This window comes from Neophocaena asiaeorientalis, unplaced genomic scaffold (assembly GCF_003031525.2).
Source record: "Neophocaena asiaeorientalis asiaeorientalis breed wild unplaced genomic scaffold, Neophocaena_asiaeorientalis_V1.1 scaffold571, whole genome shotgun sequence".
Taxonomy (NCBI): Eukaryota; Metazoa; Chordata; class Mammalia; order Artiodactyla; family Phocoenidae; genus Neophocaena; species Neophocaena asiaeorientalis.
In genome coordinates, this window is record NW_020175669.1 from 2,130,382 (window position 1) to 2,157,664 (window position 27,283).

A 27,283-nucleotide genomic window follows, 5' to 3' on the forward strand; every position below is an offset into this window, starting at 1 on the left:
TGGGGCAAGGGGGTGGGGGCAGCACTAAGATGAGGAGGTGCAGTTGGCAGAAATCTGCTTTGAGTGGCTCCTGGTGGCCTCTCATTCCCCAAGGGCCCGAGGCAGGCTTGGGTGCTGGGTCTTAGCTGGCTGGGGGATAAGGGACCTCAACCCCTCCCTGCTCTCCACCCCTCCCTATCCCACCCCTTCAGTCTGTTGCCCTTCCTAAGTCTCTACCCAGAGCCTGGGAAGACCCCAAAGTGTGACCAAACTAAGTAAATACTTGAACCCTGATTTCCTCCTTCCTTGAGTAGCCCTCAAACCACTCGACTTTGATGTTAGCAGGTAACACTCCAAATGGAACTTTTAAAAAATGAAGAGTCAAGGAACCCACATTTAGTGTGATGTGGTTTCTGAAGACAAAAAAAAAAAAGGAAAGAAAGAAAAGGAAAAGATGACCACCAGACAAAACTGATCTGGTGTGAAGGGAGCGGCGGTGGCCTCCGAACCACCGCATGAAGCACAGTGCCCTCCCTGGCCTCCTCTGCAGTTGGGCTGGACCTGGGGGGCTGCCTTCCAGAGCTCTGTGGCTCCCTTGGCCTGAGACCCCCTCTGAGGAAGTCTGCCCTGGAGGGCGATGCTCTCGGGACACAGTACCTGATATCCAAGTCGGTTGCCGTCTCCCGCTCTGGGCTGCAGCAGGGGAGGAAAGACGTACCTTCAGGGTTCACCTGAGTAGACTGAGTTCTCCATAGACATTTTGAGCTCCCTCAAACCCAGCGTGAGTGCCTTTATAATCCCTGAGACCAAGACTGCAGCCACAAAAGCCACACGCCACCCAGGGGAAGCCTCCACTGCCTGAATACACGCGGCGCGTGTGAGGAAGGCCTCAGGGGACCTGGTTAAGTTACGAGGGACAGTGGGGGGAAGGCACCACTGGTGTAGGCTCATGGAGGGGGGGGTGCTTCCCACGTCAGAGGAGCATGAGGCCCAACATGTGGCTTCTGCAGAGCCAGCTTCTGCATTAGGGCGCGGATGCACTGGCCGAGGTCTCGGGCTGACATGGCTGCACAAATGTTTGGGGCAGGAAGTGCGCTTTGACCGTAGCCAGGCGAGGCCGGGCAGGCCACCATGGGTGCCTGCAGTCTGGGGATGGCAACCTACAGCCGATGGAACTCAGTGTGGCACCTAGAGAGCTGAGAAGGGCTCCAGGTGTGATTTGCAGCCCCAGGTCCCTGTCAGAAGACAACCGTGGAGCCTGGGGGATCTGCCGAGAGGGACATGGTCAGCTGTGGTGCCCACGTAGCCTGGACAGACCCCAACTGCTCCAGTGTCAAATACTCTGTCCCGTTGTGCTCATCCATGCGTTCATACTTGTCACATACCATGAGGCCTGATTTTTGGCTCAAGAACTATGGTCACTACGGCTAGAGAGTCTGGGCTGTCATCATGCCCTGGCACTTGGCGACAAGATGGGAGAAAGGGCAGAGAAAGTATGGGGAAGTGAAACTTCTGTGGTGTTGGAGAGTGAAGGCCAGAAGCTTAAACGGATTTCCAAAGTCAAGTCAGCCTCCCACTCCTGACTTCCCACCACCTCCAGTGTGTCTCGACTGTCTTGAAAGAGGTGTGGTTAGGCAGGGTTCTGAAGGTCTTAGAGCCACGTCAATCTATTTCACTTGGATGTCTTAGACGACCAGAATATAAAGCACATTGAACATAAAGCAACACGACTGAATTTTCTGTCTGCCTAGGGGATACCCACCTCCACTTTTTATAGCTTTGTTTCTCAACTTTTCTTTCTTTCTTTTTTTTTAAATTTATTTTTTATTTTTTTATCTTTGGCCACTCTGTGCAGCATGCGGGATCTTAGTTCCCCGGCCAGGGATCTAACCCATGACCCCTGCACTGGGAGCACGAAGTCCTAACTGCTCGACCGCCAGGGAATTCTCCAAGCCCCTTCCCTTTATTGGAACCCACTTCCAACCGAGCTCCAAGGCTGTACCTGGGGTCCTCTCCCGTCTCGCTGTCAGGAAGGCTGCTGGGGCACAAATGGGAAAAAACAATACCAGTTACTTCTCACTCCACTGCCTTCCTCTCCATCACACTGTCTCTGGGGAGAAGCAACCCCACAATCCCCACCCCTCTGACCCATCCCCAGTGCCCCCAAGTGGCTTCCATGGGGGCAGAAACTGTTCTTCTCAATCTCTGTCCCTCCCGCAGCAACTGGATGGGCCCCCTCCAAACAGCAAGGGCTTCATTAGTACTCCTGACACAACTCCAAGCAGCAGTGAAGCTGGTTTGGCATCAAGACTGGCTTATAGTTGGGAAAACTAAAGCTCAGGGAGGGAAAATGACTTTCCCAAGGTCATAATCATTTCGTACAGCGTTTTCCAACTGTGGATTGGGACCCGAAAATTGCGTCTGAAACAAGTAAATTGCAACTGCACTTAAAAAGAAAAGAAAAGAAAAGAAGAAAATACCAATGTGCATTGCATGTGGTCAAGATGTGTACTTTTTGTGTGAATTTTTTTTTCTCTTACCTATCAATGCATAAATGTAGTGGACTGTGATGTAAAATCTGTTTCATACTGTGGATTACAGTAAAATTTTTTTTGAAAAACACTGAGTGAGGGGCTTCCCTGGTGGCACAGTGGTTGAGAGTCCGCCTGCTGATGCAGGGGACACGGGTTCATGCCCTGGTCCAGGAGGATCCCACATGCCGCGGAACGGCTGGGCCCGTGAGCCATGGCCGCTGAGCCTGCGCGTCCGGAGCCTGTGCTCTGCGACGGGAGAGGCCACAGCAGTGAGAAGCCCGCGTACCGCAAAAAACAAAACAAAACAAAACAAAACAAACAAAACAAAAAACACTGAGTAAGGTGACCTGAATTTTGGTGCCAACTTTGTCGGTGCTCTTTCTCCTGCCCCAGGCCACCTTTCAACCTTCCAGAAGCAACCTTCTGCCAATGAAGTATGTACTTCTGACATGCACATTTGGGGAAAATCAAGCTGTTCTGTCTTCATGCAGATCTTACTTTAATAATAGTAAAACCAGCTAACATTTATTGAACTTTTATAAGCACTTGTGATAAGCACTGCAATAGTATTATCTATTTTAAAGCTCAAAAAAACCATATGAAGGAGGTCCGCACTTTATAGACAAGGAAAGTGAGACTTAGAGAGGCTAAGTAACTTGCCCAAAGTCACACAGCCAGCAAATAGCAAAGAAAATAGATTTGTCTAACTCCAAAGCTTCATGCTCTTAATGACTATGCTACATTGCTTCACTGTGATTACCCAGGCCATACCTCTGATAAATTTCTTGCCAGGGAAACAGGATGGACAAAAACAGGGATGGAAAGAAGCCTGATGAAATTCTCTTTTGTCCTCTGCTGAGGAGCAGAACAGAATGGACCCTGATGGATATGTAATCACCAGTTCCCTATGATCCTATTCGCCGATCTTTATGGTTTCATTTCACTCCCTCAACTCAACCTAACCTCATGTTCCCTAACCATCAGATTGCTGCAGTTTATGGACAAGCTGGTAATGTGGGACAGATTAAAAAACCCAAGCTTACAAATTCCAACTCTGCGGCCACAGCCCAGATAAGCTCATCGCTGCAGTCTTCTGCCTTGACTGCTTCCAGAGTTGCAAAGGCTGTTACTTTTCTGGAGGGAAGCACATCTGTGGCCTCCCTGAGGACCCCAGCACACACTGAACTCCCTCGGCTCTAACTCAGTTTGCAGCATTATCTGGGCTGTTCATTTAGCCCTTATAATGGACTACCTTCTTCTCTAATCAGCTCCTGTGTAAGTCTTTTACCCCAGCGGGATTTTAAGGCAGGAAGAGCATCTTTTTCAGCTCCACAGTGCTTAGCACATGACAGGTCTGTAATAAATGGAGGTTGGTAACAGACATCTCTAATCGTTTGGGAGGAAGGAAGGGAGGGGGGTTAGCACTCAATGCGGGCCATCCTCATGCCAGGCACTGTGTGAAGTTGTTTGTATTCGTCACTTCATCCTCACAACAACTCTATAAAAAGATGTTAGTATCCCCATCTTACAGATGGAAACACTGAGGCTTAGAGTTTGCCTGATGTGCCCAATGGTACAGAGCTAGAAAGAGGGGAAGCTGGGATGTGAATCCAGGTTCATCTTCTCCTCTTTCCAGTGTAGTTCCAGCCTTCCTAGAATGAGCCTCCTCATTGTGTGTGTATGTCTTAATCTGAAAAGTAAAAAATGGTATATGTGGCACACACTTCCTCTCATTGATTGCTGGGCTCTTAAATGATTGTTCCTCTTCTGCCTGCACTTTTGGGACCAAGCAGTGAGCTAAGAAGATGATCTCTCCCTTTCTCTGACCCACCTCCTTCCCTGCAGCCAGCTGTGAGCTGGGTGCCTGTGTACATGGCAACCTGAATCACTGCACAGAGCCTGCCCTCAAAGGGCTCACGGTCTGGCAGAGCGAATCAGACAGGTACAGATGTCAGAAAGTTATAAGGGCCAAAAGAAAAGTAGGAGCAAGAAAGTCCTATAGAAATTTGGGGGAAAAGTACACACAAACATATGCAAATATGCAGAGAAAAGACTGGAAACTTCTGGGTGGCGGGATATTAGGTGGCTTTTAATCTTCTTTATACTTTTCTCATTTAATGTACATTCTTTTAGAGTCAGAGAAAACTGTACTTTTTACAAGTAGTTTGGAGGAGGAAGAAATCTGAGAAAGTGAGGAAGGGCTCATAGAAGTTACAGGTGAACGGAACCACGAAGCGGGAAGGATGGAGACAGCGGAGGTGGAGGGAGGGAATTCTAGGCTGCAGGAGGAGCCTGCATGAGTGCAGGCAGTGTGAGAAGTGGAAAGAACATGAGCTCTAAAGTTTGTATCCGATGGGCTTCTCTACTCACTGGTTGTGAAATCTTAGGCAAGTCCCTTTCCTTAGGGGAGCCTGTTTCCTTATCTATAAAACTGGGGTAATGGTAGGAACCTCACCATGACTCTGGGAGAATGTATTACCAACATAGCTCATAGCTGGTTGGAGGGAAGGACCTGGGTGGGGTTCGAGAATGAGGGATGGGGTGGGCCGGAGATCATCCTTTCAGCTCGGTGCTTGGTTTCAAAGGCACAGGCAGAGGAGGAGTCCAATGGCCCCAACATTCATTTAAGACCCCAGCAATAAATAAAAAGGAAAGCGGTGGAAATTGAGGCTGGAAGGGGAAGTTAGGACTTATGGGTCTCCATGGTCCATTCATCCTGCCCCAGAGGGGCTTGTTGCTGCCCTGAAATGTTACCTTTCACACACAGTGCCCTTTCTGATTGATGTCGTTGGGTCCTAATGCCAAGTCTCTGAGGGAGGAAAGGCTTTTTCTTATTGTTCAGATGAGGAAACTAAGATGCAGAGAGGTGAAGTAACCTGCCCAAGGTCACACAGCTATCGAGTGGCGGAGTCAGGACCACAACCAGAGACTATCTAGTTCCCAAGTCGGGCTCATCATGTCCACATGGTGCCCCTGCTGTCTGCTCACCGTCTCACCACACCTGCCTCCTGCAGGAAACCTGGGGTGCCCTTGAGCCCCTAAGCCAACTCCCCAAAGGCTCCAAGGAACTGTATGAACAGATGGGATCACAGAGTCGTCCTGAGACAAGCCTATTTTTCACCCTGGGGAATCGGGGGTCTCAGGAGGCAGCCTTCACACCAAAAGGCAACAATGTCCTGAGGCAGGCTCAGAACAAGTAGGGCCCGGGGCGCACACCTCCGTGGGTGGCAGGGGCAGCAGGGAGCTCCAGAGAGGCCAGTTTGCAGTTCCTCGTGGGGAGGTACCTCAACACTTTCCTCGGATCCCTGCTTCCTGCTGTCTCCCCAGGGCTGTTTAAAATCAATCTACTGTGGACATTAATGGCCCTATTTTTTATTTCCAGGGAAAGAATTTCACTTGAATATATCTGCTAATTTTGAGTGTTTATCAGAATGTTTTCCTCTTAAAGATTAAGGAGAGAGTTTGCAAATTCCCAGGTTAACAGTGCATCGAAGCAGAGAGCCAGGCAGGCGCAGGTGACTATCAGTAAAGTGAATATTTGGGAGCCGCACGAGACCTGGGTTCTCCCAGAGACATGGAGCCGGGCAACAACCGATGTGCAGGACCCGCTCAAGGCTGCCTCAGTAACTCTGCAGCCTAGAATGTAGGGCCTCACCCGTGAAGCCCCCATGCGCATCCCAGGCCTCTGTCCACCCAGGACTGGTGAGCCCCCTGAGGGCAGGGGCCAGGTCTTCTCCTTTGTAGCTTACACAGAGTGGTTCACAAAATACACATCCTGTTGGGGGGGGCACCTGGGGCATGGCATGGAGTAGTCCTCCAGTCCCATCTCCAAGGAGCTCAGTGTCATGGGGGAGACATGCCCCAGCATACGGTGTGAGGCATGCACAAATAGGATTTGCACATTCCAAATGCTGGTGGAGAAGTTGGGTGGTGGAGGTCTGGGTGAGGGAAACAGCTTGGGCAAACGCATGTGGGAAGGAGAGAGAGGTAAAGTCGTATTAATTGCAGTCTCCTAAAGGTCATAAGTTGTTCCTGGTTCATTCATTTAGCAAATGCATTCATTTAGCAAAGGCGCTGTGGATACAGAGAGACAAACAAGATATGATCTTTATCCCCAGGGAGCTCACTACAGTCTCTCCTGGAGACAGGCTGGAGTATAATTAAAGAGCAATAGGGGAATTTTGTTCCTGGAATAGAAGTACATCGTCAAAGAATAATATTTATAATAATATTTATAGGGCATCTGCTACATGCCAGGTTAAGCCTCACGTTAACTCCACGGGTAATAAGGGAAAACTGGTACAGAAGGGTCACAGAATTTCCCAAAACACAGAGTCCAGATTTGAACCCAGACAGCCTGCCTCCAGAATGTTTGCTCCTATCCGCTCAGCAATACTGCTCATTTTCTTCAAGGAAGGAGTAAATGAATGGTTGTACACACAAAGCAATCTCCCCAGAGCATTCTCTGCTGTGACCCTCCTAATCCCCCAAATCCCTGCCTTGTACCTCCTGGAACTCTTTCTGGCTGCCTGGTCACCAGGTCTTGGCCCTGGTATGGATGAAAAACACCGGAGCGGCTTGGCATCGCCCCTGCCTCTGGCTGCAGACAGGCAGGCCCGCGGGAGGGGCTGCTGGGTCAAATGCTATTTTGCTCTTGGCTCACTTGGCAAGCACATCGTTGCCCTGCAGCCCTGCAGCCCAGGGTCTGAGGCATGGAGCTCCTGCAAGTAACGGAGGGGATCCCTCAACACACAGTACCCACACTTAACTCATTGCCCAGGGTAGGTGGGCCAGGCAGAGCTGTGTACGTGTCCAGTACGTGTTTGTCTCAAAATGAGAGACAAACAGCAGATGAAGCCAGCTGAGCCAGGTACCAGCCTCCTTCTCCCATCCGCTGTAATGAACTCCTGACTGATCTCCCTTCCTGCAGTCTCTCTCTCCCCGATCCCTCATCCTGTATCACCAGCACGTTTCTCCTACAGCCTTCAGGCTAAATCTTGTTTCCCAGGCCAGGTATACAGGGTGTCTGACCTCAGCCCAGCCCACTTCTTTCGTTCTTTTTTTTTGCAGTACGCGGGCCTCTCACTGTTGTGGCCTCCCCTACTGCGGAGCACAGGCTCCGGACACGCAGGCCCAGCAGCCATGGCTCACGGGCCCAGCCGCATGGGCCCAGCCGCTCCACGGCATGCGGGATCCTCCCAGACCGGGGCACGGACCCGTGTCCCCTACATCGGCAGGGGGGCGCTCACACACACCGCCCCCCCGGAAGCCCCCAGCCCACTTCTTTAGTCCTGTCCTTCACCAGTGTCCCTAACACCCACTGCTCTGGCACCAGAACCACACCCTCTTACATGATCACACCTTTGCCCACGCTGATACCCTTGCCTGGAACACCTTCCTCTCCCACCCCGGCCTCTTCCATCTGACAAAACCACGCTCATCCTTCAAGGCTCGGATACCATGTCCACGTGAGCCTTCTTTCCTTGACCACAGAGTTCACTGTTCCTCTGTGCTCGATGGTGGCACTGATCTCTGTTCTCCTCCCTTGGAAGCAGCAGCCACGTCTTCACCATCTTTGCATTCCTATTGCTGTGCTGGGGGTCTGGCACACAGCAGGTGCTCAGTAAATATGGGGTGAGCGAATACATCAATGTAGAGAAGCCAGAACATGAGTTGAGTCATGAACAAATTCTCACAACGTCCCGGGGTTGGCTGCAGGCTACCCTGATGCACTCGCTATGCTTGGGAGGGAAGCTGTGCTGTGGAGGAGAGCAAAGTGGATCCTGGAGCAAAAAGATCCTTTCACCGTCACCCCTCACTGAGCCTGGAACAGAGCCAGGATGTGGGGCCCCACCTGCCGGTTGAGGAGACTGAGTGTCATCGCAGACAGAGCTGTGAGCTGTGCTGCAATGGTTCTGCTGAGGTGGGGTGGCGGGGTATCACAGCCATTGAGGCTGCTGGCCTTCAGAGTGGTCAGGCTAGCTATTTCTTTGTGTTGCTCTCAAGCCCCTTCTCTTTCAGCACACAGTGGAAAGCCCATGCACTTGAGCACTTAGGGGCACATCCCACTTCTGCCATTTAAGGGCTGGGTGGCCTTGGGCAACTTGCTTCCCCTCAGTTTCCTCATCTGTTAAATGGGGATAATGATAATGCCTACTTCACAGAGTTTGGTGAAGACTGACCGAGACAATGAAGTAAATAAAGTGCCTTACAGAGTATCTGGCACACAAGAGGCACTCCAGCACCCTGGAGAGGCCCCTGTACCCCCTGGGGCTGGGGCAGAGGTTTCCTAAGAAAGAAGAGGAAGCAGTCAGACCCTGAGGGTTGGCACACCTTGGAGAGGAGGTTGGGGCTGAGGCTGAGCTGCCTCTGTAGAGGCCAGAGAGGTGCTGACACTGGTGTGACGGCACCTGAGGTTGAAGGGGGTGGGGAGGAGATGAAGGAAGTGGGGCAAAGGGAACACGCTCAGAGGGGTCTGATTCAGGCTGAGTGGGACACAGACAGGGGAATCTAGGGGCAGCCCCAGTCTCTGGGCTCTGTAATCTCATCTAGGAAAGGCCTGCCCTGAGACAGGGCCTGGACCCAGTTTGCCCTCCACATGGAATTTGGAGAATAATCCCTGGAACTAGGACCCAAGGGACCCCAGCCCAAGGCAGTGGCCAGGCTTGAGGGAAAGAGCCCAGGCTTGGGACCCTGGTCTGCCTGCTGACCAGTAAGTCACCAGCTTCTCTGTCCTCAGCTCTTACTTCTGTGAAATGGGGCAATAACACCCAGCGGGAAGCTTCAATGAGATCGTGCTTGCAGTGCACTTAGCAAAGGGCCTGCCCATAGCAGGTGCCCAATAAATGATCAGTTGCTTTCTTCAGCTCACAGTTCACTGGGGGCTCCTGTCTTCCCATCACAGACACACACAGGCAGTCAACGGACAAGGGCTCCTCCCTCCAAAGCCCTGAGGGGCAGTTGGTACAAGGGCCTGGCAACGCAATGCTTGGACCTTTCCTGTCAGGCTGTGTTGAGAGACACCCGAATAAGATAGGGAATGGATGCAGAGACCATCTGTCCCAGACATACCACATCCCCAGTGGAATCAAGGTTCCAGAGACTAAGGTCATGGGAAACCCAAGGGGCTTGTTTGCCAACCACAGCCCCGTTGGTGCACCATTCAGGGACATTTTGGAAAAACAGGAAATGCGGGTACATGCAGGTGTTCAGACACTGGTCCCAAGGTCTTTCTCTCTGCTCAGTCTGCACTCAAGCTTATGAAAAAACCTGACATCTTGCCTCTGCTGAACTGGCTGTGACTTTCATTCCTGAAACCTCAGTCGGATCCCTCTTTCTCTTGGATTCTTGGATACTGGGGACGGGGAGGTGTTGGGGATGAGTGTCGGTAGGCTCCAAGCCACGTTGTGTGATGACTGCAGTAGTCATGTTCTGTCCAGGTTTCTGAACACCTTTTCCACCCTCTTCATTTCTTGGCTCTTCTTTTCTGGCTTTTAAAAAAGCCTTTATTTTATTTGTATCTTTAATCAACTAGTTTCAAGTGCTTTTTGGAAGTGGGTATAAATAATAGATTCATGATTGACTCAGTCTAGAGTTCTGGCTCTTTAATTAGGATAGTGATCTTTGCCCAGAAACCTACATTTGTCTGGTTTATCTCTGGCTCCTTGAAATACCCACTGAATGGTCTGTATCAGCTTTGCTGATGACCAAGCCAGAAACCAATGTTTGTGTTACGGTCCCTCACGCTGGGAGGCAGTGCGGCTGAGTGAACGCGGAATTTGGAGTCAAACAGAACTGCGTTCGAATTCCAGCTCTGCCACTTATTAGCTGGGTGAATGAGGGCAAAGAGTTTGGCCCTTCTCCGCAACACGAGATCTGTTAACACTACTTACCTTGCTGGTTTTCATAAGGATTAAATGACATAGTGTGTGCAGAGGACATAGCAAAGTACCTGGCACATAGTGAGGGCTTAACAAATACTAATGGCGGTAATGAGCCTAACAATTCAGCGCTTTCACTGAGTGAACACACTCGGTAAATGCACGATGCACCCCCACTGAGAAGGACGGCTGAAAAGAGGGCTTCCACCTGCCCACTGTCTTTCCCCACTAACTGAGCCCAGAGGATGCATGTAGTACCTGTTCCAGAAGACGCCCCCCGAGACCTTCTGCATCTCCCCCAGGGTGGCTAGGAGGAGCGAGGACTTGCCGCAGCCCACCTGCCCCACGATCATGGTCAGCTGGCCTGCAGGGAGGGAGGGCGGCAGATGGGACTGGGGCCAGGAGGGAGTCTGAACAACCACCACCCGGAAAGACAGACAGACAGATATACCCAACCCTGGGGCCCCCATTTGCTTTCCTCCTACCTAGAATCCCCAGGGAGTCCTTTGAGCCTTTCCTTCTGGAAACCTACATCCTACCTCTGGCTCCCCAGGTCCTTCCTCCTTCCTACTGCTTATCCCCCCGCCCCTTCCTAAGCACTTGCTTCTTCCAGTGCTCTCAAGTGTGCCCAGCGCCTCCCAGTCCCAACAAAGGGCACCCGTTCCTTCCCACTTCCATGCTTTGCTCCTGCTGCCTCCCCTGCCTCATGGCTCCAGGCACCCGGCTCATTCTCAGGATCCCCGCCTCTTCCACTACGACTTCCCTGGCTACTGGGGATTGCTTTTCCTTTTGTGAAGCACCCATTCTGTCTGCAACAGATGGCTTGACATCAAGGTCCCGCTGTCTTGCCCTGCCTTTGCTGTTGCACTGCTGCCTAGCACAGGGACTCCTCGGGGAAGGTGCCCACCCCCTCTCTAACCTTCATACCCTAGAGCACACACCAAGAGTGCACACAGAGCAGGTACTCAATCAATCCTGATTTTTCTTTTTCTCCCCATGTCACTCAGGGGAGCGTGGGAAGGGAGCACTTTGAACACGACTCCAAGGGGGACACCCCCAGACCATGATAGAGGGGTGAGCTGAGCCATACCTCGGGGGATGCAGATGGTGATGTTGGACAGTGTGGGGATTCCATCTGGGGTCCACGTGAAGAAGCCTCCAATGATCTTCGTTGGCAGTACCCCAGCCCCGGAAGAGAACAGAAAGGCAGCTGGGGTCTCAGTGTGAATAATCCGTCGCCTCCCCTCCCCCATGAAAGCCAGAAAACACCGATTCCAGTCCCCAGATCACTTCCAAGGCAGGGGAGTGGGGGAATGGCCTTTTTGTGCAGACCTCTCTACCTGAGGCACCCTCCCCAGAGGACTGCTACAGGTCCCCCCACTTGGTGGAGATGGAAGCATTGTCCCTGGTCTCAGGACTCCTATGGACTCTACAGGCAGCCAGGGTGACCTCCAGGGCAGAGGGCTCAGCACACAGGTCTCTGGCACTTCAGATTTAGTGTTTCCTCCTGGAGTTGGCGCTGGGTGGCGAGCGTCGGGGTGCGGGGTCTCAGACTCACCTGGACACAGCAGTTGTCAGCACCCCCATCTGCACTGGGGGTCAGGCTCTGCAGCGGGCCCATGATGCCCCGACAATCCTCCCAGGCTGGACGCTTGCGATTCACAACCTTGAGGGGCTGGGGATGGTTAGGAGGAGGTGAGGGCCCAGGGGCTGGGAGCTGTGCAGGGAAGGGAGCTCCCCCCCAGTGAGGAAAGGCTGAGGCAGGACCAGCAGGGAACGAGCTGCATGCATTAAAGAAAAACACTGTGTGTGGGGGTGGGGGAGGTATGGCAAGGGGACGCTGGACACTCACCACCGCCTGGTACTTGCTGGCCTGGCCCCGGGGCTCGGGCTCCCGGGGAGCACACTGCTCCTCGCGGATCTCTGCACTGGACAGGAACTCGCTCAGCTTCTGCACGCTGCAGAGGAAGTGCAGACACCCCTCACCCTGCCCAGGGCAGAGGGGAGGGGAGAGGGGGGAGGGCGAGGCCTGAGAGAGCAGCTCTGAGAAGATGCCAGGTTCTAGGTGTGGCCCTCAAAAAGCCCACACTGGAGGGGACAGACAGGGGGCATCCCATGGGGGGCGATAGGTGTTTCCAAGGTTGGTTAGGGTCTACTAGTCAGCCGGAGTAGGTTAGGGCGTGGATCAGGTGGGATTGGCTAGTTTTAGGGTTAGCGTTAAAGTTGATTAGTCTTGAGTTATTAGACTGAAGGATGTTGGGCTTTACCAGTTACTTTTAGGTTAGTCAGGATTAGGATTGGCTATCAACCACAACTGATTTTTTTGATCACGTATATACATGAAACACTGTTAAATACTTCATAAGCACATAATTTAATCCCCATAATATAATTTGATCTTGCTGGGGGAGGTGTGGAAGAGGTATTATTCCCAACTCATGGAGGAAAAGGCTATTCTCCACCCCTGGGATTTCTTTATGGACTCAGAGGAGGTTCCAAAAGCTTCACTCTTTTTTTTTTAAAGAAGATGTTGGAGGTAGGAGTTTAGTAATTTATTTATTTATTTTTGCTGTGTTGGGTCTTCGTTTCTGTGCGAGGGCTTTCTCTAGTTGTGGCAAGCGGGGGCCACTCTTCATCGCAGTGCACAGGCCTCTCACTATCGCGGCCTCTCTTGTTGCGGAGCACAGGCTCCAGACGTGCAGCCTCAGCGGCCATGGCTCACAGGCCTAGTTGCTCCGCGGCATGTGGGATCCTCCCAGACCAGGGCTCGAACCCATGTCCCCTGCATTAGCAGGCAGATTCTCAACCACTGCGCCACCAGGGAAGCCCAAAGCTTCACTCTTTTGATTCATTCTCTCTTATCCCTGGGGGTGGGCAAGATGTCTGGGGAATCTTGAGAATTGTTTGTGTACCCCTCTCCCACCTTTTGCTTAAATGTCCAACAACCTGGGGCCACCCCCACCCTTGTTTCTGTTCTGGGCATGACACCCCCTCCCCACAGCAGGAGCAGACAGCCAGCCTCGCCCGCTTCCCCCTCTGTCCTTGTTCCAACAGGACTTGGCAGGGGCTGTGGGGGAGGGGAGGAGCTGGCCTTGGGGTCAACCTTCAGGCTGTGTCCTGTTCCCACTTTCAGCCCAGAGTCTGGTCTCCCTCTTTAAAAAGGCCTTAGCAGGCTTCCCTTCTGAAATCTGAGGGGCTCTCACGTGGGGGAGGGATGGCGCTCATTCTGTGGGGCCCTGGAAGGCAGAACTAGGACCAATGGTTAGAACTGATGAGGTTATACCAAATTTGGTTCAGCATTGAATTTTTCCTTTTATGGAGTTCTCTCGGAGGTGACACTCTCCTTGGAGGACGTAAGCACGTTGGCTAGTCCTTCTCAGGGACTAGAGGGAGGGAAGTTACACATGGCCCATGGCCCTCTGACCAACCACAACCAGCTTCAGTGAAGCCCAGATCAACGGGCAGGCATGTTCTGGGACCAAACAGCTGTGGTTGTAGCAGTGACCAGAGTGAGCCCTGGGGCCGACAGGTGAGCGGCCTGACCACTGCCCTTGCTGGACCCTCCTCTCACCTGACCAGAGCTTTGACTGTGGACCGGACCACACTGGACAGCAGGAACAGTGGCGTCACCAGGATGTGGAAGAGGGAGAGGGAGGCAAAGGCTACCGAAGGGGAGAAGTCGGCCTCTTTGAAGAAGCTGACGTGGCCCACGAAGGTCTGCGGACAGAGGCACAGATGCGACAGAACAGAGCGTGACTCAGGGTGTGGGCCCCTCCCGCACTGGCAGCCCTCAGCCCTGGGAAGGAAATGAGAAGTGGGAAGCAGGGGACCTAGGGGCCCTTTGGGTTGGATACACCACTATTCTCACAGCCATCTCATGGAACCGTCCCTCCCTGCCCTGCTTCCTTCACTCCAGGAATGACCAGGGAGGAGCCCTCAGGGTGGATCAGCTCTGCCCCCTCTCAGACTGTAGTCCTCAGTCAGAAACGTAAACACGATCATCACAAAACCACCTCTTCGCCTGCCGCCTGCCGCCTGCCGCCTGCCCCCCAGCCTCCGGGTACCTGGCTCTGCTACTCAGAGTTCCCCAGGGAACCAGGCCAGGAACCACGTCAGTAAGTCATGTTGAAAGTGAATTCCCAAGTGTGACTGACAGGCTGTGAGCTCCCCACAGTTCAGGGACACCGGCCCCGGGGGAAAGTCACAGCAGCCAGGGATGGGAGCCCCGGGTGAGGGGCTGTGGGCGTGGGGCCTTTCTGAGGGGCGCACTGCCGGCCCCCACTGTTCAGCTCCTACTCAGCTTTGGTCAAAATTGCTTTAGAAAACCACCATTGTCATATTTAATGGCATGGAGAATTCTCGTGTCATATTCTTAAATTTTAAAAAGCAGTTTACAAACCTGCATAGGAAGCATAATCCTAATTTTGTAAAAATGCCGTATTCTGTGAATCAAAAACAGACTGGAGAAAAACACATTAACTTTGTTGCCAGTGGGATTATGGGTGATTTAAGTTCTCTTTGCCCTTTCCCTTCTGTATTTCCCAAAATTTCTACAAAAACATTGTAGAAATTTTTACTTTTATAATGAAGAAGTTTCACTTTTATAATGAAGAGGTTTGATCGGTTTTTTTTTTTTTTTTCTTTTAAAGAAAGTTTAATTGCTCTAGAGACTAAGCGTCAGGTCTTCCAGGCCAGGGGTTGGAGGTCCCGTCTGCCTGGAGTGGGGCAGTGGAGGAGGGACCGGCTGCATATATAGACTCTCCATCCAGCACCCTATTCTCAGTCCTGCTGCTGAGCCCATCTTCCGAAGCCCCTGTGCAGAAAAGCCAAACCCTCGGCACCTCTCACGCCAGACAGCCTTCCCCACCCCGCCCGACCAACTCTCACCGGGAGACGAAGAAAGGATCCACTTACGATGAGGACGGCTGCGATGGGGATGGCCGTGTTCATGAAAACTGCGGAGGAAGCACAGGGGGAGTTTAGTGGGAGGAAGGAGACGGCTGGAAGTGAAGCTACCCAGGTTGGTGTGAAGGCAGGGCAGCCTCTGGGGTCCTTTCCCCAGCCTGTGGGGTGGAGCTGGGCAGAACTCTAGCTCTGCGGCACCTCCAGCTCCTAACGTGTGTCCCTCAGGACGCTTATCTCCATCTCTGAGACTTAAGCCTTTAAATAAAGGTTGAAATGCTCTTACTCTGCTCCATGTGGACAGTGTGAAGAAAGCCCTGTGAGAAAGTGGCAGGGGAAGGGATTGGAGAGCTGGCGGACTGTGGTCAACCATGAGGTCAGCAGCACGTGTTTCTGGGGGCACCAAGTTGCTACTCCTTCCTCTACGTCTGGTCCTTGAATCCCCGCAAGCCAGGCTCACTCTGAGGCTGAGAGGCTTCCCAGTCTCCCGTGGCTCTTAGGAAGGATTTCAAACTCATTCACACTGAGGTATCAGTGACTGAAGACAGCTGGAAGCAGGGTCTGCCTTAGCTCTAAGGCTGACAGCCCACGCCCAGGTGGGACAGTTGGTTTGCTGCAACAGAGGCTCTCTCCTTATTCTGTTTATGGTGTGGCCCTCAGGCTCTTCATAGGGACCCCAAAGAGCAAAGAGATCTGGACTTAAAGTCAGAGAAGGGCGGACTCCCCATTATTTCCAAGCTGTGCAATCTTGGGCTGATCGTTCACCTTCTCTGAGCCTCGGTTTCTTCACCTGATTTTTGTAAACTTGTACTTACTTGTTCACATACTCTGGCTCTCTCCAAGGTGAGAGCAGGTAATGCAGGGAACAGGCCTCTGTGATGCCTCAGTGCTACCTATTATATCTCATGGGCTGCTAGCTTAGCCCTGCTCCTCTGATCCAAGCTGTGAGATGCCTGAGAGTGCCCTGACCCCAGGCCAGAACTTCCAGAGAGAGTAGCCCTCCTGGAGTAAGAGATGCCCATCCTAGCTGCCACCTTCCCACCTCCTCCTCCTTCCTTCCAGGAGCCTCTTCCAGGCCAGTGCAGAAAGGAGTCTGGTTCTGACATTAGCTAAATTAAAGGAGGAGCCAGGAGCCAGGAGCCAGAGGCCAAGGGCAGAGCCTGTGCACATGGCCCCTGTTTAATGAATGGCGAAGTGTCTGACACTCTGAAGAATTCCAGACCGTCAACACCATTCCAAGAAGCTGATTGTCTACTTACTCCAAGAGTCCTGCATCACCTAGTACATACTTGGAGATGTGGAACCCCAAGGGAGTGGAAGAACGTGGTCCCCGTTCTCAGGGGGCTCCCAGTCTGAGAAAGGAGACAGGAGGAACTATGCTCCCAGGAGACACCTTATAGGACGGGAAAGAGGAAACATGCCCATACGGGGTTCCCAAGCAGATAGGAAAGATATTGTGCCCATCTTTGGGGAATCCCCAATCTATGCGCCCTGCCATTGGAGGGTTCCCTGTCCCATGGAGAAGATATGGCTGGAGCCCTTGGGGCACTGCCAATCTCTCCGACCACAAGGCTTTTTATCAACACTAATATCACACATGACGATGATTTAATTGCCCTTCTTTTTTTTTTTTTTTTCGGTACGCGGGCCTCTCACTCCTGTGGCCTCTCCCGTTGCGGAGCACAGGCTCCGGACGCGCAGGCCCAGCAGCCATGGCTCACGGGCCCAGCCGCTCCGCGGCATGTGGTATCCTCCCGGACCGGAGCACGAACCCGTGTCCCCTGCATCAGCAGGCGGACTCTCAACCACTGCGCCACCAGGGAAGCCCTTAATTGCCCTTCTTGATGAAGGTTCCATGGTCTCCTGGTGCCCACCTCAATGCCACAGCCCTCCCTCACAGCCCTCTCCTACTGCAGGGGGCAGGATAAGCATTATTGGTTTCCCCACAGCATAAGGAACCCAGATCTGGGACATAGGACAGAGCATGGCCATCACTGGCTGAGGAGAGGGAGGGAGAGGAGGATGTCCATCAGGCCTGGGCCACTGACCATCACCAACGATGAAGCTGTAAAGACAGTTAGCCTCGTCCCTCCCCTCCAAGGCAGTTCCTCCAGGGAGCTCCCTCAGGCAGGGGCCACCTTCTGTTCCTCTCCTGCCCATCCTGTCAAAAGGTACCTGTGCATCCCACCTCGGCCCCTGCCCCAGGCCAAGACCCCTCCCCCACACACGGGGGCTCAACTCCCAGCTGAAGAATAGGCTTGGAAGTTAGATTATAAATTGGTACAACTCGCTCAGAAAGCAGTCTGGTGCTTTGTAGCTAGAGCTGCACAGGAGTTCAGACTTCTGATCCTACCATCCCTCTCCTGGAAATTTATCCTGAATAATCACTCAAGAGAAGCACAAAGCCCTCAGGAAGATGCTGTTAGCTGTAGCACTGCCTGTCACAGCAACACAAAAACCACAACCACAGCAGCGAACCCCTGAAACCAAGTAAACTGGAAACATCCAACAGGAGCAGCTGTTTTAGTAAATGAGGGAAAAAAGCAACTCTGGGGAGCCTCCATTTTCCTGAACCACATAAGGGCCGACGGGACATTAAAGGCAGTGGAGGAGTGGGAAATATAACCAAGAATAGATTTCTCTCCAACTTTGGCATGGGGTGGGCTGACTCACTTAGATTTGATCTAGGAAACAATTAAAAAAAGAAGGACATGACAGTGCTCAACTCTTGAATGTTAGGGAGTAGGGAACACTGTTAAATAACACTAAGTGAGCGCAGATTATGAAATGATGTGTGAGTGTGATGCTGTTATGGAAAAGTTTAGTTGCATGTAGGCAGGTCAGAAAGGCCACCTTCAAGAGGGAAAGCCTTTTTGTAATGGAGTAGAGATAAGGGTACCTATTGTTTTAATACTGCCCCTCCATCCTTTAAGAAATATTCATTCAGAAATTCTTTTTTGAGGGTCTCCGCTGTTTCAGGCATTGTGTTGTGTTCTGGGGGTTCCGTAGTGAACAACTGTGTCAGCTTTTCATACCCCCCAAACAAAACAAAACAACAGATCAACTGAAAACAAAGCAGGGCTCAGATCAACTGCTCCCCCGCCCACCGCCCGCCGGGCTTTGGCCAAGGAATGCTGTCTGGCCTTGTGGGTGGCAGTCCCCCCAGCGCACTGCAATAGCAGGAGCTTTTCATTTGCAAAACATTGATAAATATTTCAGAAGCCATGCACGGGGAGGCACAGTGAGCCATTTGTGCCTCTGGTTAACTTCACCCCCTCCCCTACCCAGGGCCAGGGGAGGAGCTGCCAGCTCACAGTAACTGCAGGCTGCACCTGTAGGAGGGGAAAGGCATTTCGAAGTGAACAGAGCTATTCAGTCCGGTAGTCAGTCTGAAGTCAGCAGAGGGAAGGAAAGTAGGCAGTGGCGTGTGTCCGGCGCTGGAGGTGGTGGAAGCGAGGCAGAAGGCTCACAGCCACCCTGATTGCGGCTTCCAGCTCTCCCTCAGACACCCAAACCCCCCGCCAGGCTATGCATCAGCAACCCACTGTGGCTGTACCAGCTCGTGGAAGGAAGGGCAGACGCTGAAGTTCAGAGAAGCTGGAGAAGGAAGGGGGACCAGGTCTAGAGGTCTCCTTGTCCCCGCACACTGGCTGTTCTGAGTCAGGGCCTCCGCCCAGGAGGAGACACTCGCCAAGAATAGCCAGGGCCTGGGTTGCGGGGAGGGGCAGGTGCTGGGTGCCCTGTGAATGGGGTTCACAGGCACCATCCTGCCCACCCCACACCTCCATCCGAGCTTGGGGGCTTGTTTTTTGCTTTTCAAAACATAGCATGAGGCCAGTCACATTCATCTGATGTGAACCACCTGACTGTGGTTCAGACCCAGGTGGGAAGAGGGAAGACCCCTGACCACAGAACACTGGAAGAGATGGCAGACCCACCTTTCCTTTAAAATCCTTCAATGCCTCTCCTGCCTCAGGAGAAAACCCAGCACACAAGGTCCTGCATGATCTGGTCTTGTTACTCTCACCCTCTCCTCACCGTGATATACTCGAGTCTTGAACACACCCGTCATCCTTTTCACCTTTAGGCCTTTGTGCCTGGAACATTCTTCCCTCACTTGGCTGACATGGGATCCTATGGGCATCGGCAATGGGTTTCACCGAGCACAAGGCTTCCTTGACACCCACCACTCCTAAGATGAGGTTGGGTGCCGCTCTGATGGATTCCACTTTCTGTTCCTGTCACTCACGACACAGCTGCCTGTCTGGCTTCCCTATTAGACTGTGAACAGCCTGCCGCATCCCCCAGGCCTGGCATAGGGCTTGACACATAGTGGGTGCTCAGTAAATATTTATTAGATAAGGGAACGAAAGAAATAAAGGAGGCCAGGGCCAGGTGTGCCCAGAAAGAGAACACGGGGGATTTAGAACTGACCCTGTGGCTCTAACCACAGGCACAGCCCCTGTTCATGGCATGGTCTCCCACAAGACTGCGAGGGTGAGGACCGTGCAGCCTCCTCTCTAATGTCCAGGGCCTCAGGAGAGTCTAGCACAGAGAGGAGGAATGGGTGCTGCACAAAGGACAGAATGAACTGGCAGCATGTCAACTGGTTGACAGTTAGGGCCTGGGACCCCTGTGTCACCCCTGCAAAGCTTGTCCTCAAATTTACGGCTGGACTGGACACCTAGAGCTATGCGGGTTCTGCAAGGAAATAAGGGTTGAATTGGTTTCTAAGGGGAGTGAGCACAGCACTCGCTCGCAGCTTTTCCCCACTTTATCTTCTGCTCATTGAAACCCTGCCTGTGGCAGGTGCAGCCATGCCTCCTCTTGCATGAAGCTCTGTGTGAACTCTGAGGCCGTGCAGGCTTTCTTCTCTGTGCTCTGTCATTTATTGGCTGAGGACCTCAGAGAGTCCTTTCACCTCCCTGAGCCTCAGTCTTCCATGCTGTAAAATAGGACAATAGTGCTACAAACCTCACAAAGTTGTTCGGAGGGTTAAACGAAGCCAGGCTTGCTGGGCAGCAGCGTGGAGCAGGTCCCCGTGGTCGAGAGCTCCCTGCCACACTGTTGCACGTATGTTAGCTCTGACTTCTTAGCAGAGTATAAACTCCTTGAGAACAGGAGCCCATCTTTTGGTCTCTTGCGTCCCTCCCAGTGGTTAGCACAGGGCAGGGCTCACTTAACGCCCTCTGAATAACTCACATCTGTTTTTCTTCGAGAGGAAATGCTGATTCTGGATTTTGATGGCAGAGAAACTGTATCATTTCCTTTTCACCCCCTTGCTCTGTCCTGCCATGCACCAGCTCAGGGCTCCACAAACAGGAGCTCTCAGTGATGCCACTGTGAGACCATCAGACAGAGTGTCAGAGGTAACCTTGTCTGCCTGACAGTCTGCCTGGTGTACAATGACCAGACTGAAAGCCCAGCAGGAAGCACCAGGATGGGCCCCATCAGGACATGTGACTCCAGGGCTCCTTTGTGGCCACAGGACCCCATGGCTGGTGCCAAAGGCGAGAATGAAAGATGCCCCATTACCTCAAGCTTAATGACCTGTGTCCTAATTCTGGGTGACAGAGAGCAGAAGGCAGGAAGTGCAGGAGGAAGTAAATGAAAACACACTGAAAGCATATAACTGCAGCCTGGCGGTGCCCTCACCCTAACACCCTGTCTCTCCCCAACCCACTGCCGACCAACACAAAGAAACCCGTCCCAGCAAGGGCAAACACAGAGCAAACAGCACTTGGCTTTCAAAGCTCTCTCTCCCAGAGGGCTCTTCCCCTTCCTCCTCTCTGCCCTCTTCCAGGGACCAGCCTGGGCTGCTCTGTTTATCTCTCTAGGTCACCAAGTACTGGACAGGTGAGGGGCCCTGGGGAGATCCCTGTTTAGCTCCAGAGCCATTGTCATCTCAGCTCTTGACAACATGGAGCCTCCTTGCCCCAGGTCCTCCTGGCTCCAGACCCTTCACAAAGCCATGGCTAGTCTTCTGGGGGCCCCATAGGACAAAAAGCACCTACTAGACAGGCTTAGTGGGCTAACCTGGGAACCTAGGCATCTTATGATGTTGTTTACATAGGAAACATGTCCCAGCAGGTTGAAGTTTGGATTGCAGGAAATAAGCATAAATCTCTTAGAACCAAAGTAGCTGCCACCTGTCCCCACCTGTATGACCAGAGGCTGTCCCTACTTTGCTGTCAGGAATCTTGGGGACCCAATGCTCCCAATTTCCTTACGGCTTCCCTTCCCTCTCTCCCGTCGTAGCAACAGTGAGCCCGCCCTACTCCACCCTGCCACGTTATTGCCGGGAGGGGGAAGACCTCCCCCACCTCAGCAGTTGTTCCCCCTGATGGGGTGTCTGGAAGCTAGGTGTCTGTAACTCACGGGTCTGTACATAGCGTGGGGTTACTGTTACCACGACCAGGCTCTGGGGTAAGCAGAGCTGACAGAGAGGCTGAAGAGGGCCTAGGGTGTGGACACTGGTTTCTCTGAGCTCCCCAGAGGCTCCTGCCTTATTTCTCCTGTCCTAACAAGTGCTCAGCCCAGGGGTGCTTGGAGGCCACAAGGTCACGGCTGAGGAACCTGGAGTGTCTTGGTGAAGAATCTAGGAAGACTGCCATGCTCATCGCTCCGTTCTGAGAAAATCAGCTCTTAGCAGGATTTTCTGCAGAAGGGTGCCATGGCTGGTGCCATGATGGTGGGTGGCCTGGCCACTGGTGCCTGGACCAGGACGCCATGGTCTGACCGGACACAAGGAAGTGCTCAGTGCAAGCCCCACCTTGTGAGAACCTTCAGGTTGGACACTGGCCACTTGAGCCCACCAGACCCCCTCGCTAGGCAACGTGACTGCCAGGAACACACAGATGACCTGAGGGACCACCTCATTCTCCATGCACCTCTCTGGGAGACACATCTGGTGCACCCTCCACTGCTGCCCAGCACTGCCATGCCCACAGGTGTGTCTCTTCCTGCCACACCAAGAGAACCAACTTCAGCCTGAGGTGGGGGTAGTCATAGTGTCTACCTCTCTTAATTTCCTTCCCTATTTCCCCACTCCCGTCAGAGCCCATGCTGGGTTGTTTCTCCTCTATTCAGAGACAATAGCCTGAACATGGTGCCCATTGTGCCCTCAGTTTTCTTCACCCCACTTGGGCTCCTGGCTCTGGGTGGAAAACAGCATGAGGCTGGGAGTCTAAGAGATTCCAGAGGATCTAGTCTGAGCCAAGCCATTAACCTCAGAAGTGACCTCAGGAAGATGCCCCCACTCTGGGCCTCAATTTCCCATCTGTAAAATGGTTCTCCCAAGTTACAAAAACATTTTCCATTTATCTCTGCTTGCCACATTCTGTGTAATTTCCACAGATCTATCTTTTTATTCACAAATTCTCTCTTCAGCTATGTTAATTCATTTAACCTGTACACTGAGCTGTTTTTTGTTTCTTTTTTATTTTGTTCTCTCTGGGGGCTTCTTCTTGGCCCTTCCTACCAAAAGGGCTCTTAAACTGGACAGATCAGGGAATCAGAATGAGGTTTTCTAGCTGCTAAATATCTGCATCCCAATTATGCACTTGGGCCGTAACCACAAAGGGGTGGATCCATGGAACCACTAGACCAACTGTGAGATAAACTTGGGCCAGGACTCCATCCATCACCTGACCTCTACATGCCCACTCTGACCAGGGGGCCAGCTGAATTAATTTCAGTAACTCAATTTTTAATTTTTAGAAGTTCTTTTGGCTTTCTTTTTGCTGTTTTGCCTTGTGCCTTCCTGTAATTATTTTAACACACTTGTTATGTTGGTTTTATTTTGTTTAGTTTTTTGGCCATGCCGTGCAGCTTGTGGGATCTTAGTTCCCTGACCAGGGACCAAACCCGGGAGCTCAGCAGTGAAAGCACGGAGTCCTAACCCTTGGACTGCCAGGGAGTTCCCTTAAAGCACTTATTTTATTATCTCTTTCAGACTATTCTATCATCTCGAGGTATTGAGGAACTAATTCTTCTATTTGCTGACTCTCACTCTGGTGGTACATCTTTTCTGGAGGATTTTTATTTCTTTACTATCAGCTCATTGTTTAACATGAGTATTTGCCACTGGAGTCCTATGTTCTCTGGAAAATGGTTTTAATATGCGTGTCTTCTGGGACCATAGCAGTTTTACCAGTTTTGGTCTTTTTTTCTCTATTTTCGGGGCTTGGGGTTCCCAAACCACTTGGTTAATGTAAATTCAGTCCCTACACCTGTGAGTACCTCAAGCTTGAGCTTTTGTTCTTTAAAGAGAAATTTTCTACCTCTCATGGCCCCAGGTAGATGGAAGCTTCCTTAAGGCACTGGCAGCTCAGTCTGACTTATTGAAAAGAAGTCCTCACACTTGGGAGAATTCAAAACTGCTGTTATTTATTCATTTATTGCTGCCTCTCAATAACATATCAGCTTAATAAGACATCAAAGACCACATCTATCTTTCTCATCACTGTACCTTGAGGGCCAGCCCAGGGCCCTGCACGTAGCAGGCTCTCAATACGTTTGCTTGATAAATGGCTGAAGAACATTGATTTCTGGCAGCTCTGCTACAAGAGACAGTTTGAGGCTCTCCTGGACGGGATGATCCCCAAAGTCTCCCACTTCTGCCACCCCTACCTCCTCCCCCAGCCCTGGCACCCTATCCTGGCATGTAGGCAGCAGCACACAGGGCTGGCTGGTTGCGGGGGACTCACTGGAGATGGAGGTGTAGACGGCGAAGGCCCTGAGGCTGGTCATCTCCTTCTTGCGGGTCATCTCCACCCGCGTGCGGAAGATGTTCTCCCAGGCGTACAGCTTGAGCAGTTTGATGCCACGGAGCATCTCGTTGGTCTGCTTCAGCCTCTCGTTGGAATACTCCTGCCAGGAGTCACTGAGTCAGAGAAGGGTTTCTTTTGCCCCCATCCCACCCAAGAGGAAGGAGGTGAGTCAATGCCCTCACCATTTTACAGCCTCCGCCCAGCCTCCGTCTCCTCGGGGATGCTCCATTAATCCCATTTCACAAAGAAACCGAGGCCTGGACAGTTGAAGTGACCTGCTTAAGGTCAATCATAGTGTGGATGTGTGTGTGGGGCGCTGTTTGGTGACATCTGGGGGAAGAGTGAGGAGACCCACTAATGTAAGGGGAGAGGGAGCAGTACGGGGGAAGGATGGGAAAAGGGGGCGCATGCACACCTACAGATACTTACCAGTGTGCTCCGCTGGGCCTGGGAGAGCTTGGTGGCCACAAAATACTGGACTGGAGCCAGCAGAATGATGACAGCTGCTCCAATTAAGGCACTGATTCCAAGGATGTAGTAAAGGAGAATCACACCCACGATGATCTGAGGGAGGGTCATGGGAATGAGTTCCCTTTGATCTGGGGGCTTCCCTGCCAGGGGGTATTGGCACCCCCCTCCCCACCTGGTAACCCAGTGCCCTAAAGTGGGACATGCCTTTGTGTCCAGCTTTCAAAAGTTTCTTGTGGGAAAGAGGAGGAGGTGTTACAAAGCAATTTCAGAAGGAGGGACTAACATGATGGGCTCTCACACAAGCAGAGAATTTCTGGGCTGGTAACTAATTGCATTTATCTGCAAGGCTGGCTGAGGCATTAACTCTCTCTCCATGTCTACTTTTGCAGATGGAGGTCTAAGAGGTGAATTTGCACCGTGAGTGACAGCACCTTTCGTTCTATTTGCTGGTTTTCGAGGTTGATGGTTCACTCTCATTGGAAAAAAGTGATACGTAAGCAAAGGAGCAAAATAGCTGTATCCATGCCAGACAAAACCAGTCCAGGGTCTAAGAGTTTACTTCTCATCCTTATGCTCCTGGTGTCTTTAACTTTTAGTGAATCTGGTAGGCATCCTCTAAAAAGAGAATTCATTCTGTTTCTAGCTTTATGTAAATGACAGCTGGCTTCTGAATATTTATGAGAAGTATAAATTACTCTTGCCAGCCCCCAAAGCATCAAGATGACAACTTCTCAGGTCGCCTTCAAAGGCAGACGCTTCTAAATTCAGGACTTATTCTAGAGGAACAGATGTGCTGCTTCCTTAACAGAAAACAAAAGTGTGTCTGGGTTGGCCCTGCACTCCCTGAGCCCTACACCAAATTGGCACTAGGCTCCTGCACCATCTCAAGGGCCAAAGAGTGGGTGGGTGGCTCTGTTGTGTCTATTAGTTAGAGAATGCCTCCTGCATTAGCAGGTTCCTAGGGGGCGGGTAAGTGACCCCTTTACCACCTGCCTCCCAGTGTTAACTGATGTTAAATGCTGGCATGGATGGGCAGAGGATCACATTAGGAGATGAAAAACCTTCCTACTCTTGCTGGCCCCCACTCCCATCATCCTTCTGGAAAACTATCCCTGGCTTCCACTCTTTCCATTAGCTGTCCTCATTTGGAGGCAGTCGGGGTGTTGTTTAGCAACTTGGGTAGAGCAGGATACCAGGGAAGCTCTCAGACCACTGCCAGAGTCACTGCCAGGGCCCCGGCTGGGGGGTCGGTGTCTGCACGCCCACCACCTCCAAGGCTGGCAGCTGCTGGGGCAAGAGCTGGGGATGTGACGACTTCTACTGCCACCAGGCTCCTCCTCACACTTCAGCCACCCTTTGTCACGCTCCCCAGACCCTTCTGCCCCCTCTGCCCTTCTGCAGGGGTCTGAATGGACCCTGTGAGAGAACATACCAGAAATCGGGGATTCTGAGTGTGCAAAGCAAGTGTGGGGAATAAAAGGACTATTTCATCTCCTAGTCTCAGGCTAGGAAAGCAATCTCGTGTAGCAGTGGGGAGATCACAGTCCCAGGAGCCTGCAGCCGAGTTTGAATGCAGTCCCAGCATTTACTGGCAGTGCAATCTTGCATCTCAGCATCTTCATTTTTAAAATGGTAATTTTAATTGCCGCCTTAGCAGGACTGTTGTGAAGATTAAATGAACATATATATGATAAGAACCTAGAATAGTGCCTGACACTTAGCTGGAGACAAGGTGGCTGACCTTTTTTTAAAGATCTTTTTTTGATGTGGACCATTTTTAAAGTCTTTACTGAATTTGTTACAATATTGCTTCTGTTGTTTATGTTTTGGTTTTTTGGCTGCCAAGCATATGGGATCTTAGCTCCCCCACCAGGGATTGCAGGGATCGAACCAGTACCCCCTGCAGTGGAAGGCAAAGTCTTAACTACTGGGCCACCAGAGAAGTCCCTGACCCTCCTTCTTAAAAACAAACAAACAAGCCTCATGGGATCTCTGTCACTAGGGAACCACAGAAAGGCGATACCTGGGTATGGTGCTCCTACCAGCTCACTGTGTGGCCCAGGGTAAGGTCCCTGCCCTCTCTGGGCCTCTGATGCCCATGGCATGAGGAAGCACAGAGGTCCCCACTCTGGCCAAGATCTTTGACATGGCTGTCAATAAGCTTCAGGGGGCCCGCAAAGCCCCTTAAATTGTAGGCAAAATGTGTGAATGCACATTTGTTTTTCTGAGAAGAAAGTTTCATTAGGTTTTCAAAAGTAGATGTAGATCAGTGGTTGCTTAGAGCTGGGGGCAGGGATGAGGAGTGACTGCCAGTGGATGTCGGTTTCTTTTGGGTGATGAAAGTGTTCTAAAATTGTGATGATGTTGCACAACTCTGTAAACATGCAAAAGTGAACTGTACACTTTAAAGCGGTGAATTATATCTCAATAAAACTGTTATTTAAAAAAGTATATGTGAATAAAAAAGATTACAAATCAGGGTGAGCCCCTGGGGACAAAGGAACAGGGGCTCCTGAGCTAATTTCAATACCATCAAAAGCCTCATGTGCCCTGTGGCCAACCAGGCTCCACATGGAATCCTGACCTGGTCGAAGGAATTCTATCAATTCCGGTGGTAACACTGTGTCTTGAGGCTGGTCAAAGCTATAAGGGCAAAGGTACAGTCTTTGAGGAATTAAAACAGAAAATCAAATGATACTTCATGATAAATAAGGAAATGTAAGTACTTTGTGGAGGAAAAAATTCT

At 51.7% G+C, this 27,283-nt stretch overlaps 1 protein-coding gene across 4 annotated transcripts in view; it reads right to left on the reverse strand.

Moving 5' to 3' along the window:
• Positions 1-27,283, reverse strand: part of ABCC8 (ATP binding cassette subfamily C member 8) — a 74,707-nt gene that overhangs the window by 19,900 nt on the left and 27,524 nt on the right. For 2 of the 4 annotated variants that reach the window (XM_024731575.1, XM_024731576.1), the window contains exons 9-18: positions 24,496-24,630; positions 24,004-24,166; positions 15,281-15,348; positions 13,965-14,110; positions 12,246-12,351; positions 11,952-12,068; positions 11,484-11,559; positions 10,652-10,757; positions 1,982-2,017; positions 637-672 (exon numbers count right to left, since the gene is read on the reverse strand). In XM_024731575.1, the coding sequence (XP_024587343.1) occupies positions 637-672; positions 1,982-2,017; positions 10,652-10,757; positions 11,484-11,559; positions 11,952-12,068; positions 12,246-12,351; positions 13,965-14,110; positions 15,281-15,348; positions 24,004-24,166; positions 24,496-24,630 (989 nt within the window). The remainder of the gene's footprint in view (positions 1-636; positions 673-1,981; positions 2,018-10,651; positions 10,758-11,483; positions 11,560-11,951; positions 12,069-12,245; positions 12,352-13,964; positions 14,111-15,280; positions 15,349-24,003; positions 24,167-24,495; positions 24,631-27,283) is intronic. The other 2 variants (XM_024731579.1, XM_024731577.1) reach the window with 2 other exon arrangements.